We start from the raw sequence: 16,943 nt of genomic DNA, 5'->3' as shown, positions 1-16,943 counted from the left end.
GGTAAAATGAGGACCCAGATTGTTGGGGGCAATAGGCTGGATCTGCAAACCACTTAGAGAGGACTATATAGCACTGTAAAGCGGTATGTAAGTCTAAGTGCTATTGCTATCATGAGTCAAGGAAAGGGATAAACACCTTCAACATTAAGACTTCACTTTTTGCAATGCATCTACAATTTTATTTGTTTTCTTCCTGGGAAGGTAATGTATTATGAATTGTTGTGATGTTCTGTTGGTTTATTGCTTTAATCTTTTCTTCAATTTTGGTAACATAAGCCCCATTGGAGTCAGTTCACAATAGACTGGCCTATGAGTAATTACCAAATAAATAATAGAAATCTAACCACATGCATTTATATATTTATTTTATAATGGAAATACTTTGAAAATTAAAGCATTCTGCAAAAAGAAGCTTAAATGAAGCTAGTAAAGACTTCTGAAAGAGAAGGGGAATAACTCTAAAGCAAAATTATGATTTAATGGAAGGGGAGACAGAGCGGTACCCCTGATGCATGCAACCACTCAAGGAATAAAACCCCTCCCCAGATATTTTCTTCTGTTATATTCCTCCTTTTTCCCCATTTGTTAGTTTTAGTCTTACAATCCAACTCGAAAAAATGGCTGGGAAACAAATCATTTTAGGAAAAAACATTCTACATCAATCCCCACTAGTTCTGTTTTTTTATCTCCCTGTTCTTTGCTTTACCCTCTTTATTGAAATTTGGCATCATTATCAGACCTATGGTGCTACTTTGATGTGTTGTTGAGTGCTGACAATTTTCTTCCAGTGTTGTTGTAATTTATTGGAAGCATCGGTATGGCAAATAGTATAGCCTTTATTGTCATTGTACAAAATAAATACAACGAAATTGGTTTTAGCCTCACTGGTACAATCCATGACAACAAATATAAACAACATAAATAGTATAAAGAATAATCTCAATGCAAGTAATTAGGGGAAAAGAAAAAAAGAAAAAGAAAAACTAGTCATACATTTCTGTGTGTGGGGGGGGGAGTGATTGTGGTTGTGTTTAAGAGTCTGACTGCCCAAGGATAGAAACTGTTTTTAAACCTATTTGTTTGGCTGGCTATGCTTCGATGTCTTCTGCCCGATGGTAGAAGTGCGAAGAGACACTGACCAGGGTGTGAATCATCTCTGAGTATCTTCCTTACTCTGCTAAAGCAGCAAGGCTTGGCGATGTCATCCAGTGGTGTTAGAAGGCAACCAATGGTTACTTTTGCCAAATTGTTCACTCTTTGTAGTGCCTTCATATCACCTATTGTTTTTGTTGAGCTACACTCAGGTTTCCATTTGCCAAAGAGGTCCTCTCTAGAAAAAAAATATCTGGACAATCAAATGTGCCATTTGGACAATTTGGGTGAGAGAACACAATCAGGAAGGCTGTGAGTTCAATCCGAGGTAGAGGGAGATATTAAGAGCCAAGGTGGCGCAGTGGTTAAATGCAGCACTGCAGGCTACTGCTAGATCAGCAGGTCAGCGGTTCAAATCTCACCGGCTCAGGGTTGACTCAGCCTTCCATCCTTCCGAGGTGGGCAAAATGAGGACCCAGATTGTTGGGGGCAATATGCTGACTCTCTGTAAACCGCTTAGAGAGACCTGAAGGCCTATGAAGCGGTATATAAGTCTACTGCTATTGCTATTGCTATTGCTATTTTTCTCTCTGGGCACAATGAGAATATATCTGCTGAAACAAACTCCGCATTGGCGACAGGAAGAGCAGTCAACACCCAGCTACATTCAGTTGCCCAAGACTCTATCCCGAAGGGATTACGGGGTCTTTAAAAGAAGATGATGTAAAGCAAAAGGCATTCAACACTTTTTCTCTCCATATATTGCATGAATAAACTGCAGTAGAAAGGAATTTCATTCCTGAAATATGTCATGATTACAGTGAATGACCCCTACTGAGACTATTGTTATTTTAAGAAAGTCTTAAGAAACACGGGGGTATGTGTGTGCACGTTAGTCTGTTGTTTATTAATAGACACACATGGAAAGTTGCTTAAATACTGGGTAACTAACAGAGCATTAATTTTAGTAAATTATGGGAAAATATCGTGAGCTCACAATGCTTTTGAATTATTCCCTTGAATTATAAATTATAAATTGAGAAGAAGTCATCTTATTGAGATTCAGAAAATGTGGTCTGCGTAGAGAACTCTTTATTGGCCCCACGGAGAGAGAAAAACTACTATTTATAGCTTCTCTACTAAGAGAGAAAAGCTACTATATTTCTGATATAGAAAGCAAAGAAATGAGATGTCTGAAGTTTCCCTCCTGTGGATCATCAAAGAGCAAAATGGTTCGGTGGAGTTCAGCTATCTTGACTTTTGGAGTAGCAAGACAGGGAGATCTAAACTCTACACAGCCAGTTAAATGGAGAAGGAGGAGGAGGAGAACAGCAGCTTCAGCCTTGAATGTAGTTCCATTTCCCATCTAATTACAGCTGCATTTTGGAATTTCTGCAGAGATGGTGGTTGTCTTTACTGACAACAGCTTCAGTGTCACTAGAAGAAAGATAATTCTGTTTTCCTACTGCAGCAGCCGAATAGATTCAGGTAACACATGAGAGATGGGGTGTTGAGAGAGGTTGAAAGTTAACCTGTTTTATACATTCTTCTGACACCTGAGCAATGGAGTTAACCAAAAGGAATAGAACTAAAGGCTCACATGAAATAAAACAGAAGGGCAGGAAGGATTTGTGTTTCCATGGGTAATAGGTCTTCTTTGCATTTTATACTTCTCTTGATTTCAGTTGTGTTTAGAGTCCTGTCAAGATGGAGTGTGGAAGAAAACATGCTTCTTATAAAAGGAATCAAGGATTGGGTGGTCATTGAGGCAACATTTAAAAGTAGAAATTTGTTAATGTATAATATATCCTATAATCTATCTGTCTGCCTGTTTGGATTTAAACTCACTCTATCTATCTATCTATCTATCTATCTATCTATCTATCTATCTATCTATCTATCTATCTATCTATCTATCTATCTATCTATCTGTTTTATGATTATCTATCTATCTATCTATCTTATGATTATCTATTTCTTGATTATCTATCTGTCTCTATCTATCTATCTATCTCTATCTATCTATTTTATGATTATCTATTTTATGATTATCTATTTTATGATTATCTATTTTATGATTATCTATCTATTTTATGATTATCTATATATCTATTTTATGATTATCTATCTATTTTATGGTTATCTATCTATCTCCATCCATCCATCCATCCATCCATCCATCCATCCATCCATCCATCTATCTATCTATCTATCTATCTATCTATCTATCTATCTATCTATCTATCCATCTATCTCTCTATTTTATGATTATCTATTTTATGATTATCTATATCTATCTATCTATCTATCTATCTATCTATCTATCTATCTATCTATCTATCTATCTATCTCTCTATCTCTATCTCTATCTCTATCTCTATCTCTATCTATCTATCCATGCATGCATGCATGCATGCATGCATGCATGCATGCATCCATCCATCCATCCATCCATCCATCCATCCATCCATCCATCCATCCATCCATCCATCCATCCATCCATCTATCTATCTATCTATCTATCTATCTATCTATCTATCTATTTATCTATCTATCTTTCTTTCTATCTATCTATCTATCTATCTATCTATCTATCTATCTATCTATCTATCTATCTATCTATGATCATTGATCTATCTATCTATTTTATGATTATCTATCAATCCATCATCTATTTAAATTATGTGGCGTCCAGTCAGTGTTGACCCTTAGTAAAAAATCATAGATTTTCTCCATGAAATTCTGTCCCTAACTTGATCCTTCAAGTCTTCCAACAGCATACCTGTTGGACCTGCCCCAGGTATGCTTAAACCTCTGAATAAAAATGACCCTTGGCTCCATTTATTGAGAAACATTTATTAGAGATCCAGTGTATTCTAATAATGTAAATCAGAACTGGAAATTGTGCGCCCAAATCCCCAAGTTCTACTTTTCCCTCCCTTAACTGTCTCTCATTGCTCACCCTAGTGTAACCAATCAGGTTCAGACAAGAGGTTTTTATAATGGTCAATCCAAGCACAGTTTGGTATGCAGTCCCCTCCTTCTTCCAGCTGGGTGACCTTGAGGCAGCATCTCGAGATACAGCATTTACTTTTGTTCCTCAAAGCATTCATTCCCCCTCCCCACAGTTCATGGCAGTTTGTCACTGTATAGAAGTGCAGCACAAGCACACATAAGATGGCAGCTGGCAATGTCATTGGCACTATAACTGAGTTAATCCACCTTGTTGATGATCACCTTCCTTCCTTCCTTCCTTCCTTCCTTCCTTCCTTCCTTCCTTCCTTCCTTCCTTGGATTAAAGTCAGAGTTAGGACTTCGTATAATGTGTCCAAACTATAATAATTTGAGTTTGGTTGTGTATGCCTTGATTGAGAATTCTGGGTTGATTTGTTCAATGATCCCTTTATTTGTTTTCTTGGCTGTCCATTGTATTCCCAGTAGTTTTCTCCAACACTAAAATTTGAAAGTATCAATACTATTTCTATCCTCGTCCTTCAAAGTCCAAGTTTCAGTTACATAAAGTTTCATGAGGAGCACCGCTTACATGATTTTGAACTTTATTAGGTGCAGATATTTCACAGCATCTGAATAGCTTATCCAAGACCTTTATGGCTGCTCTACCAAGTGTAGTCTCTAGAGCAGTGGCCCCAATTGTTTGGACACCAGAGAGCGGTCCCATGGAGAAAGGTTTTTCCACGGACCGGAGGGATGCCGTTTTGCAGCTGCCTGCATCCCATGGATAGGGCTTCGCTTGTTTGCATGGCCTGCTTGCTAGCAGGCCATGAACTGCTGTTGGCCCATGGACCGGGGGTTGAGAACCCCTGCTCTAGAGTACTTTTGAGTGTGTGTTCCCTTATTCTTAATTTGTTGTTGTTGTTGTTAGTTGCGAAGTCTTGTCCGACCCATCATGACTCCACGGACAACGTTCCTCCAGGCTTTCCTGTCCTCTACCATTCTTTGGAGTCCGTTTAAGCTCAAGCCTACTGCTTCGGTGACTCCATCCAGCCATCTCATTCTCTGTTGTCCCCGTCTTCTTTTGCTCTAAATCATTTCCAGCATTAGGTTCTTCTCCAGTGAGTCCTTCCTTCTCATTAGGTAGCCAAAGTACTTGAGGTTCATCTTCAATATCTGGCCAAAGCAGTCAGGCTTGATCTCCTCTAGGACTGACTGGTTTGATCACCTTGCAGTCCAAGGGACTCGCGGGAGTCTTCTCCAGCACCATAGTTCAAAGGCCTCCATTCTTTGTTGCCCAGCCTTTCTTATGATCCAACTTTTATTCTTGATAGTTGATCCTAAAAGGCAGAAGCTATCTACCACTTCAATATTTCCTTTTTCAATTCTAAGGCTGGTTAGTGTACCTGTTATCAGTTTGGTTGTGTATAGAAGGCACATAATCAATATATAATCTCAAGCAGAGTTGGCACTGGATAGAAAATCATTTGCGAAACTAAGGGTTGTGGAACAAACTAGTTTAAAGACTCCTGGAAGAAAGCAAACCACTTTCTCACTGTTGCTAAAAAAACCCTTCATACCTAGATCCATACAGTTGGTTATATATAGCTAGAGAAATGACAGTGAACATCTGCGAATGTAACTAGATATTAATGGTTGAAAGTCAACATCAAAGTCTCAGCTCTTTTCATCATAGCAAATGGTTCATCCTAAACTATTTTCCTGTTGGTGATATGAAGTGTCACTCAGTGAGTGAAAAATGGCCATTTTAAACATGTGTTCCTGATTATAAGAATGTGATAATATTTCAGTAAGAGCATGTCATTTAAAATGCAGTTGTTAAGTTAGTAACACTATTGTGAATTGACTCTGACTTCCCCATTGATTTTGCTTGTCAAAAGATCACAAAAGGTGATCACATGATCCCGGGACACTGCAACCATCATAAATACAAATCAGTTGTCAATTCTGATCACGTGACCATGGGGGGATGCTGCAACGGTTGTAAGTGTGAAAAATGGTCATAAGTCGCTTTTTTCAATGCTGTTTTAACTTTGAATCGTCACTAAACTGTTGTAAATTTAGGACAGTGGTGGGATTCAGCCAGCTCGCACCTATTCGGGAGAACTGGCTGTTAACTTTTTAAGCAGTTCAGAGAACCGGTTGTTGGGGAAAAAAATCTCCTTTTGTTTCTTTCCACTTTACAGGGCTAATCCTGTAAGGAAGGCAGGAAGGAAACATTCTGGTTTTATTTCCAGCCTAATCTTTATTGCCCTGCTTACAGAAACTGCCTCTCCCGTTAACCCTCATTACATTGTAACTGCTAAGGCGAAGCGCCCATTGATGTGAGTGACGTTGAGTTGGCCACGGCCACCCAGTCACATGACCACTGAGCCACGCCCACCCAGCCATTCATTAGGGCAGAGAACCGGTTGTTAAATTATTTGAATCCCACCACTGGTTGAGGACTATCTGTAGTGCAAAGGATCAGCGAGCTCTGCTCCAAAATTAGCTACTGTACTTTGGGTATAAGTGTCATATTCCAGAGTTACTGGAAGTTGGGTGTCATTAATTATTGTTAATTTGAAAAAGAAATAAAGAAAAAAAAACCTCAGTGTTCAGGCCTCTTCATACATTTTGAGAGCTGGGTATTAATCTTGTAAGAAAAGAAAAAACGCCATCTGGATTTCATTTCTTGTCGTGTTTATCCTGTTGTGACAAATTCAGATCCTCCCCCAACAGGAATTCATGGTGACTTTCTTTTACATTCTAATTTGATTCTTTTTTTTACAGAAAATCCTCCCAGTTCCTCATTAGCTCAAAGCCTTCAGAAACACAATCCAGGCTTCTAAATGCTTAACAGTGAACATCATGACAGCCTGTTCAGGATCCTCATTAATACCGTTTCCTTTTGCTTCTTGACCCCCCAGAATGTGGCACCTCTCCAAGTGGTTGTGCGAGATGACAACTGCATCGTTATTTCCCTGGAAGCAGCTGATGTGGTGAGCTCATCCTCGGTGTATGTTGTGAAGATCACTGGCGAATCCAAGAACTATTTTTTCCAGTTTGATGAATTCAACAGCACTTTACCTGCCCCTGTGGTTTTTAATGCCACCTACCATGGTCTTTACTACATCGTGACCCTGATGGTGGTGAATGCCAATGTGATTTCCAAGCCAACTAGATCACTCACTGTGTTAACTAGTAAGTACGTTTTTAAAACATTGTTGATTTGATCCGTTTGAAACATGGGTGGCAGAGGTGGGTTCCTACCAGTTCGCACCTATTCGGTAGAACCGGTTCGTCAAATCTACCGAACCGGTTAGAAGAGGTTCCACCAGTGGACCCGGAAAGCAGGCCACACCTACAGAAGAGGCGTGGAAAATTTTTTGAAACCCACCACACACACACACACACACACACACAGACAGACAGACAGACAGACAGACTGGCACAGAGAGAGAGAGAGAGAGAGAGAAAGAGAAAGAAAGGAAGAAATAAATAGAGAAATAAAGAAAAAAGAAAGAAAAAGAGTGAGAGAGAGATGAAAGAAAAAAAGAAAAAAGGGAAAGAGAGACAAAAGGAAGGAGAGAGAGAGAGAGAACACATGGCCGACAAGCCACTCCCACCAGGTCACATGGCCAGCAAGCCACTCCCACAAAGGAGGCCACACCCACAGAGTAGGTTCCAAAAAAATTTGAAACCCACCACTGGTGGGTGGCATATCTTTCTGCTGCTTATTCATGATGGGGGCAGATTGGTTAGTCCAGGGGTGTCCAAACTTGGGAACCTTAAGACTTGTGGACTTCAACTCCCAGAATTCCCCAGCCAGCATGGGTTAGGGTTAGAGTTAGGGTTAGCATGACTGGCTGGGAAATTCTGGGAGTTGAAGTTCACACGTCTTAAAGTTCCCAAGTTTGGACACCCCTGGGTTAGTCTATTCATCAGATGAGAAACAATTTAGTAAGTCCACTTGACCTTCCCCACTGTGGCTACTGATAGTTCTCAAATAATAAACATTTTTTGCCAATAAATCAAACATTTCCTAAATTGCCAGCCTTGTCTTGCTTGTAATTCAGTTACTCTGACTTCTTTTCAATCATCACCATGATCACCTTTTTAAAAAACCTTAAATTTGCAACTGGTAATGGGGGAATAGGAAGATACTATTTTATTCATTTTAGGGTTTTTTTTTACATCCTGCCTTTATTATTTTTATAAATAACTCAAGGTGGCGAATATTTTTAATACTCTTTCCTTCTCCTATTTTCCCTACAATAACTGGCCCAAAGTCACCTAGCCAGACTTCATGCTTAAGTTGGGACTAGAACTCACGGCCTCCTGGTTTCTAGACTGGTGCCTTAACCACTAAACCCATGATAGCGAACCTATAGCATGTGTGCAGAGGTGGCACACAGCGTCCTCTCTGTGGGCACGCAAGCCAATTCAGGCCAGTCGTACATGCGCGTGCACCTCTAACTGGACTTCAGGTCTCTGCCATGCATGCAGAGAGGGGCAAAGCACATACGATGGGCGTGCATGCATGCGTGATGGGCAGGGCATATGAGGGGGTGCATGTGCAGGGGCTTGGGCCCGTGCACAGGGGCCATGCATGCATTGCATTTGGGGGGTTTGGGTGCTTGCGCATGCTTTGGGCACTCGGTCCGGCAAAGGTTAGCTATCACTGCACTAGACAAACTGGCAAACTTCAGTTTCAATACTTTATGTTTCTTTCCCCCAAATTTTCTTTCTAGAGAGCTAAGAACTGGTTGAACATAACTGAGAGACTGCCAACAGCCCCCCCCACCCCCTTGCTTAAAGAATACAGATGTCGTACATGTCAATCCGGATTACAATCACGGCAGAGAGAGAGAGAGAGAACGAGAGCATTTAAGCTTTCCCTCCTACAGTGGATCAAAGTATTTCACCCGTGGTGCAAACAGCTGTTAGGATGTGATGCTATAAAGGCTCAGGTGCCTCATCCTCATTTGCAAAATAACTGCTGTTTGTTAAATTAAAACATGCATTCGAGAGCCAGTTATTCAGCTAACCGCGTGTATAAATGAGAGGTCGCCAGCTGTCCCCTTTGCTTGGCCTAGAGCAGGGGTGTCAAACTCCATGTCCTCAGGCCAGATCTGGCCCACATGGTGCTTAGATCTGGCCCGTAGGGCCACCCTAGAAATAGTGATGGACTGACCCGGGATGCCTCTGCCAGTGAAAACGGAGCTCGGGAGGGCCACTTGTGACTCTCCTTAGCTCCATTTTCGCTGGCAGAGTGCTAGCAAAAGTGGATCCCCCCCCCAGCCCTGCCTGGGCCACCACATGTGCCCCCAACACAAGTGACGTTGAACTGGCCAGGCCCACCCTCGCCACCCTGGCCAGGCCCACTGGGCATCTCCCCTTACTTTCCCCAAGGTCAAACACAACCCTGCGGTGGCCCTCAATGAAATTGAGTTTGATACCCCTGGCGTAGAGGGACCAGGCTAAGCAAGTCATGTTATCTTAGCTCAAAAGTTGGGACCAGGCAAAAGAGAGCAAGAAACGCAAAGGACAAGTACGAATGGAGAACCCGTAGCCTTGCTTGTGTTCGCAAACATTCGCCATTTAAATGCTGCATTTTTATAACTGCTGCAATTTTTAGTTATCTTGGTTGTCATGGCAACCATGGCAGCAATTTTTTGGGGGGGAAATAAGCACTGTTTTCCTTGTTCTGTGTCAAATGGCTCCCTGTTTTTTAACGATCATTGGGATATTTCATTGAGTCCCTATGAGATTGTATTGATAAAGTCAGTGTCTAACTGGGATGCGACTGGATCCTAATGTTTGGCACATCGCTTGGATCCAGACGGACAATGCTTTCCAGCTCCATCTGTCAGCCGTCATTAGATCCTGCGATGGGAGGGAGCCTATGAAACCATCAACAACAATGCACAGTGGCACAGCTCAGTGGGTCTCTGAGCAGTCCTTTGCCATTTCACAGCAGTCCTCCAGTGTCTAGGGATGTTTGCAAGAGGGCTGCATATCAGAATTGTCTCATTTTTCGGGTGTGAGGGAAGTGTGTGGGCAATTACAGAACATATGAAAACAATGGTTTGAGTGTAGCCTTGAAACCTAAGTCTCCTGCTAGGGATCTCACTCACAGCATCCAACAGATGTCATCTCTACCATCTGTTGTTGCTTTTATAGATCACGTTTTGCTTCTCTGCCTCCCCTTCAAGTAATAAATAGATAGAAAGAAAGAAAGAAAGAAAGAAAGAAAGATAGATAGATAGATAGATAGATAGATAGATAGATAGATAGACAGACAGACGATGATAGGTAGGTAGGTAGATAGGTAGGTAGGTAGATAGGTAGATTGATAGATTGATAGATGACAGATAAATAGATGACAGATAGAGGACAGACACAGACAGACAGGTAGATGACAGACAGACAAAGAAGACAGGTAAGTAGGTAAATAGATAATGGATGGATGGATGGATGGATGGATGGATGGATGGATGGATGGATGGATGGATGGATAGATAGATAGAGCCGAGGTGGCGCAGTGGTTAAATGCAGCACTGCAGGCTACTGCTAGATCAGCAGTTCAGCGGTTCAAATCCCACCGGCTCAGGGTTGACTCAGCCTTCCATCCTTCCGAGGTGGGTAAAATGAGGACCCAGATTGTTGGGGGCAATATGCTGACTCTCTGTAAACCGCTTAGAGAGGGCTGAAAGCCCTATGAAGCGGTATATAAGTCTACTGCTATTGCTATTGCTATAGATAGATAGATAGATAGATAGATAGATAGATAGATAGATAGATAGATAGATAGAGACAGATAGCCAGACAGACAGACAGATACGGGTGTTGGATGGATGGATGGATATAGATCATAGATAGATACATAGATAGATGATAGATAGATAGATAGATAGATAGATAGATAGATAGATGGATGGATGGATGGATGGATGGATGGATGGATGGATGGATGGATGGATGGATGGATGGATGGATGGATAGATAGATAGATAGATAGATAGATAGATAGATAGATAGATAGATAGATGATAGATTGATTGATTTCTGATTCCATAGCAAGCTGCCTAATTCTGAATCAGATTGGTTATATCTGATTAAAAGATAGATCATTAATCTGCCATTTCGGCATTTTAATGTACTAATTCTTGTTCAGTTTGAAGGAAAATTTGCATTCAAGATTTATTTCATTCTCATGGAACTTCTTTTTATGTACAGTGATGGATATGGGCAAGGATTATCTGTGAACGTTCTGTCTTTCATTGTACAAGCCTTTCTTTCTATAGAGAGTTTATAGCCTGCCTGGCTTCCCACATTTATATTCAACCCAGGGAAGACATCTGGCGGGAGCTGCCTCTAATGAGAATCTTTAAAAAGCATCCTTGAGAAATTGCTTCCTCCCTTCCTCATGTCAAAAAAGTTGGGGAAGTTGTTTACTAACCGCCTCTGTCTCTATCCCTGGGAGGAATTTTGAAAGGCCATTTGGACCCGGGGTAAAATCCTACTGGTTCGGACCAGTTCGCCTGAACCAGTAGTAAAAAAAATGCTCACATGGCATAGCCAGTGGTGAGATTCAATTTTTTTTACTACCGGTTCTGTGGGTGTGGCTTGGTGGGTGTGGTGTGGCTTGGTGGCTTGGTGGGCGTGGCTTGGTCGGTATGACAAGGGAAGGATATTGCAAAAACTCCATTCCCACCCCACTCTCAGGCCAGCATTTGCCGGTTCTTCGAACTACTCAAATTTTCTCCTACCGGTTCTCCAGAACCTGTCAGAACCTGCTGAATTTCACCCCTGGGCACAGCTGATTGCCACACAGCTGATCGTCAGAGCTACCAGTTCACCCGAACCGGTAGCATTTTAAAATTACCAGTTCAGGCGAACTGCACGGATGCGAACCGGTAGCAGACTTCAGAGCATTTCACCCCTGATTTGGACCCAGTTCTAATCAAGCCAAATGATGTTCCTTAAGCCATCATCTCATTTTACACCAAATATTTCCCGACAAAGAAATATAGTACCTTATACACAACTTCAGGTACAAGTTGTAAATGTTTATAAGTCTTTCCTTCCACAACATTGTACTTATTTACTAACAGACAAGCCTATTTAAAACATGCTGGGTAGTTTCCTTTTGGCCTCTGTCTTGCAAATGTCCCCATTTGCAGCCAACCTCATGAGGTCTCCTTGTATGATGCAGGCTCTAATGCCAACATCTAAGAATTTAAAGGTTAATATCAAAGGGCAAACTATTTTGAGGATAGGAAAGAAGAAAAGAAGAGCACCTTAAGAGCAAGCCTTTGAAAAAACCAGGGAGAGCTTTTCCTCTGATCTCTGCTTCTTATTTAGTATAAAAACATACTGTTTCTTTTCAAGTTAATAAAGAGCACCATTTTCCCCCCTTTTTGGATGCTAGAAAATATAAAGAGCAAAACAGTTCACCTGAAATATATTTAAATCATTGAGATTTCACTGAATTTTAACTTTCATTTCAAAACCGCCGTTCTTTATTGCCACATAATTCAAAGAACCATCCACATATTTAATATAGTTGCTGAACCATTTGGTGTACTCAGATTAAACTAGATGATCGTCATTATAATTATTATGGTTAAGCCCTGAGCTCTCTATTTAGTACAAGAATCTGTAAGACCTGTAAACTTTTTATGATTGTAAGCCACCCAGAGTTATGGAAGAAGGGCAGCCAATAATTTTTACAAACAAGCAGACAAATAAATATAATAGATAGCAAGCAGTTTCTAGAGAGTAGTGTGGTGGCCTCACAATCAGGAGGCTGTGAGTTTGAGACTAGGTAGAGGCAGATATTTCTGTCTCTGGGCACAAGGAGAATATATCTGCTGAACAAATCTCCGCATTGGCGTCAGGAAGGGCGTCTGGCCAGTAAACACTCTGCTACCCTGGTGGCTCAGTGGCTAAGATACTGAGCTTGTCGACCAGAAAAGTTGGCAGTTCAGCAGTTTGAATCCCTAGCACCGCGTAACAGAGTGAGCTCCCATTACTTGTCCTAGCTTCTGCCAACCTAGCAGTTAGAAAGCATGTAAAAATGGAAGTAGAAAAATAGGGACTACCTTTGGTGGGAAGGTAACTGTATTCCGTGTGCCTTCAGTGTTTAGTCATGCTGGCCACATGATCACAGAGATGTCTTTGAGCAGCGCTGGCTCTTCGGCTTTGAAACGGAGTTGAGCGCTGCCCCAGGGTTGGGTTCCTGCCAGTTCTAACCTCTTCTATAGAAGAGGTTCCACAAATCTACAGTGTCGTTTAGAACCGGTTCCAGCTGCCTCCCCCCGCCCGTCTCCACATCATCAAGATGAAGAGTGAGAGGAGGAATTCTGGGAGTTGAAGTCCACAAGTCTTAAAGCTGTCAAGTTTGAACACCCCTGGGAGTTTTTTCTAAAGGGTTAGGGGTGCAAGGGTCTTGTAACCTGACAACTTTAAGACTTGCGTGCTTCAAATGCCAGAGTTTCTGAGCCAACATTTTGGTTGCTAAGCAAGAGCGTTGTTAAGTGAGTTTCACCACATTTTACAAGTTGGCCACGACCACCCAGTCACATGGCTGGCAAGCCACTCCCACCCAGTCATATGGCTGGCAAGCCACTCCCACCCGGTCACATGGTTGGCAAGCCACTCCCACAAAGCAGGCCACACCTACAGAAGAGGTTTTAAAAATTTTTGAAACCCACTACTGCACTGTCCCGTAGAGCCGGAAACAATTAGCATGCATGTGCGGGGGAACCTTTACCTTAGCTACATTCAGTTGCTCAGACCCCACCCCACAAGGGATTAAGGGGTTGTTAAATGAAGAAGAAGATGATGATGATAGCAAGCGATTTCTAGAGACTTGGTTTGCGGAGTATGTTCGGAAAGCTGACTTTCCTGCAAAATAATCACTTAGGTCTCCCCCTGCCTGCCTTGCAATGCAGGATTTCTTTGTGTGAATATGGTGTGTATCCTCTATGCTTAGAGGATAAAACATTGACCACCCATGGAATCAGGGGTGGGCTTCAAAAATTTTAGCAAGGGGTTCTCTGCTCGGGTGCTGGGTGGACATGGCCTAGTCGGCCTCCTGCACCACGGTGGGGAGGCGTTTTTGCCCTCCCCAGGTTCTGGAGGTTTTTTTCGAGCCTCCGGGAGGGTGAAAATGGCCTCCCCAGATTCCTGAGGCCCTCTGGCCTCCAGCCTTCCTGAACTTCTGGTAGGCCCATTTTTTGCCCTCCCTGAGCCTCCACACACGCCCTGCACTTACCTGCATCCAAAACGGGCCACGTGGGGACTCCTGGGAGGGGCGGGGGGGAACCCCCTGCAACCCACCCCTGCATGGAGTCATTAAAATAGGCAGATTGTGGAGGTAGGATCCTAGACAGTTCTTGCCCTGGTTTCAAGCTTTCGGAGTTATTCATCCAACACCTTATATGAGAAATGGGTCCAGGATTCTAATGAGATTTTTTTCCTGGGGAAAGACAAACCATACAGGAGGAAGAAAAAAAAAAGGGGAGGAAATGGTATCGTTAACCAATTGGGCTTTTGCTTGGTCCAGAATTCGAGGTGGTGCAGTGGTTAGAAGAGCCAAGGTGGCGCAGTGGTTAAATGCAGCACTGCAGGCTACTGCTAGATCAGCAGGTCAGCGGTTCAAATCTCACCGGCTCACGGTTGACTCAGCCTTCCATCCTTCCGAGGTGGGTAAAATGAGGACCCAGATTGTTGGGGGCAATATGCTGACTCTCTGTAAACCGCTTAGAGAGGCCTGAAAGGCCTATGAAGCGGTATATAAGTCTACTGCTATTGCTATTGCTATTATTGCTATAGAGTGCTGTACTGCAGCCACTTCAGCTGACTGTTATCTGCAGTTCAGCGGTTCAAATCTCACCGGCTCAGGGTTGACTCAGCCTTCCATCGTTCCGAGGTGGGTGAAATGAGGACCCAGACTGTGGGGGCGATATGCTGACTCTGTAAACCGCTTAGAGAGGGCTGAAAGCCCTATGAAGCGGTATATAAGTCTAACTGCTATTGCTATTGTTTCTCTTCCCCTTCTTAAGATAATGTAGGCTTTAGCAGAGAAGAATCCCCCCCCCACTATACTTTCTTCTCAGTCTCTTCCTTTGGCTCATCCTGATTTGCTGGCTCTCAGAAGGAAAATGGCAGGAAAGAGGCAATTTACAAGGCCTTTGGCTGAATCTAATTATCAGCTAATCCAATCAAGAGATCAGGCACAAAATAAATTTGTAATAAAAATGAATACAGCATCTCTTCCTTATTCAATTTCTTCTAGGAAGAAGTAACCGGCTAATGTAATCACTTAGTCTATAAAGTTGCCATAATTAGAAGATTGGGATGGGATTATTATAGCTTGGGAAAGCTGTGCAAGGCAGAAAGTAATGAAAGATTTGCTTGGCTAGTAGCGTGTGGCCAGCAGCATTTCTCTGGAATCTCAAAGCTCTCTTGCAATGGCTGTAATCAGGAATTCTTTTACACTTTAGCCCTGGAGAAATCATCCATAGATCTCATCCTATATCTTACCTTGCTTTCACATTGGCTTGCTTTTTTTACCCTACTTTGCCTCCAGGAATGTTTATTCTCCTCCTTGCAACTATTGGCGAGTCCTTGCAACTACCGGTTTGGGGAACCAGATGTAAAATTAACATCTGGTTCACCCAAACCGGTCCAAACTGACTGAATCCCACACCTGCTTGTGGGTGATCTCTGGTGCTTTCCTTTATCCAGACAGGTTCAAAGAGCTGATTTTTCCAGCTCTTCATTCTTTGGAGTAATCATTGACTCTATTTTTTGCAGAGCCTTCTTCAGCCCATATTATTTCCTCAGGAATAATTCTTGTTCTTTATTCATCAGAAAAACATGGTGAGATAGGGTTGGGCTTACTTGGAGTGCCTGACCAAAGATTATGGAGGGTTTATAATGGTATGTAACATGGGCAAATACTGTACCTCAAATAAACCTTTTCCAATGAGTTAATTTTGCAGCTTCCAGGATTCTCACCCAGTGTAATCCTAGTCATAAACATCTGGAGGGTGTTAGGCTTGGAACAGCTGTTTCAATTGGTGCACTACTTAACTATTGATTGATTGTGTTGATATCTCATCTTTGCTTTAAGAACCCAAGATGGCCCTTTTTATGGGATGTAAGCCCATAATACTCTAACCAGGCATGCTGGGCTGAGAGAGAATGTTTAGCTCAAAATGATTCAACCCATATTATAGCTAAGTACAATCTACGTACATCTTCTCTGAACACCGCAGGTACATTACAGATATATGGATGTGTTTTGAGAATAAAACACAGTATGTGGCTAATGAAACCATCATGACCGAGCTGCTGGAAAATCCATACTCAGTCACAGGCGCTAAGCTTGCTTTAAACATACAAATCTGCCCCAATCCGAAGAGTTGCGTAGGATCTGGTTGAATCCTAATCCTTTGATCTAATCCTAATCTCTGCCATTTCCCCTGTGGAATATTATCCCGCTGGCGGTAAGCAGGCACCCAGCCTCCTTGCCTTCTTGAAAGGAGTGAAAACTAGGCCCTGCAAGCTTGCAAGGGGTGGGGGGAACCAGAGGGGCATGCAATTGTGGGGCTACGGAAACCTCTCCCTTTGACTTTCAGTTACTTTTCAATGGTGTTTTCTACATCCTTGCCCCTTTTGCATTTTTAGCTTTTATGTATTATTTTTATATTTTAATAGCTTACTGTACACCGCTAAGAGTCCCTCTGTGAAGTAGGTGGGTAGTTTAAAAATGTGCTAACAATGTAAAAAATAAATAAAATCCATTAGAAGGTACCCATTCAGGATACTCTTAATTTGCAAGCTCATTTTATTGCCTAGGACAGTGATGGCTAACTTTTTCT

The 16,943-nt window shown here is 42.2% G+C and overlaps 1 protein-coding gene across 1 annotated transcript in view; it reads left to right on the top strand.

Moving 5' to 3' along the window:
- The first annotated feature begins 2,731 nt into the window (after nucleotides 1-2,731).
- The window catches only part of PTPRO (protein tyrosine phosphatase receptor type O), a 95,211-nt gene continuing 80,999 nt past the window's right edge, over nucleotides 2,732-16,943 (top strand). The window contains 2 exon segments of the mRNA XM_032221101.1: nucleotides 2,732-2,788; nucleotides 6,975-7,248. Coding sequence (XP_032076992.1) covers nucleotides 2,732-2,788; nucleotides 6,975-7,248 — 331 coding nt within the window.

The sequence above is a fragment of the Thamnophis elegans genome, chromosome 7, assembly GCF_009769535.1.
Source record: "Thamnophis elegans isolate rThaEle1 chromosome 7, rThaEle1.pri, whole genome shotgun sequence".
NCBI classification, from domain to species: domain Eukaryota; kingdom Metazoa; phylum Chordata; class Lepidosauria; order Squamata; family Colubridae; genus Thamnophis; species Thamnophis elegans.
This window is presented reverse-complemented; position numbering and strand designations above follow the sequence as displayed.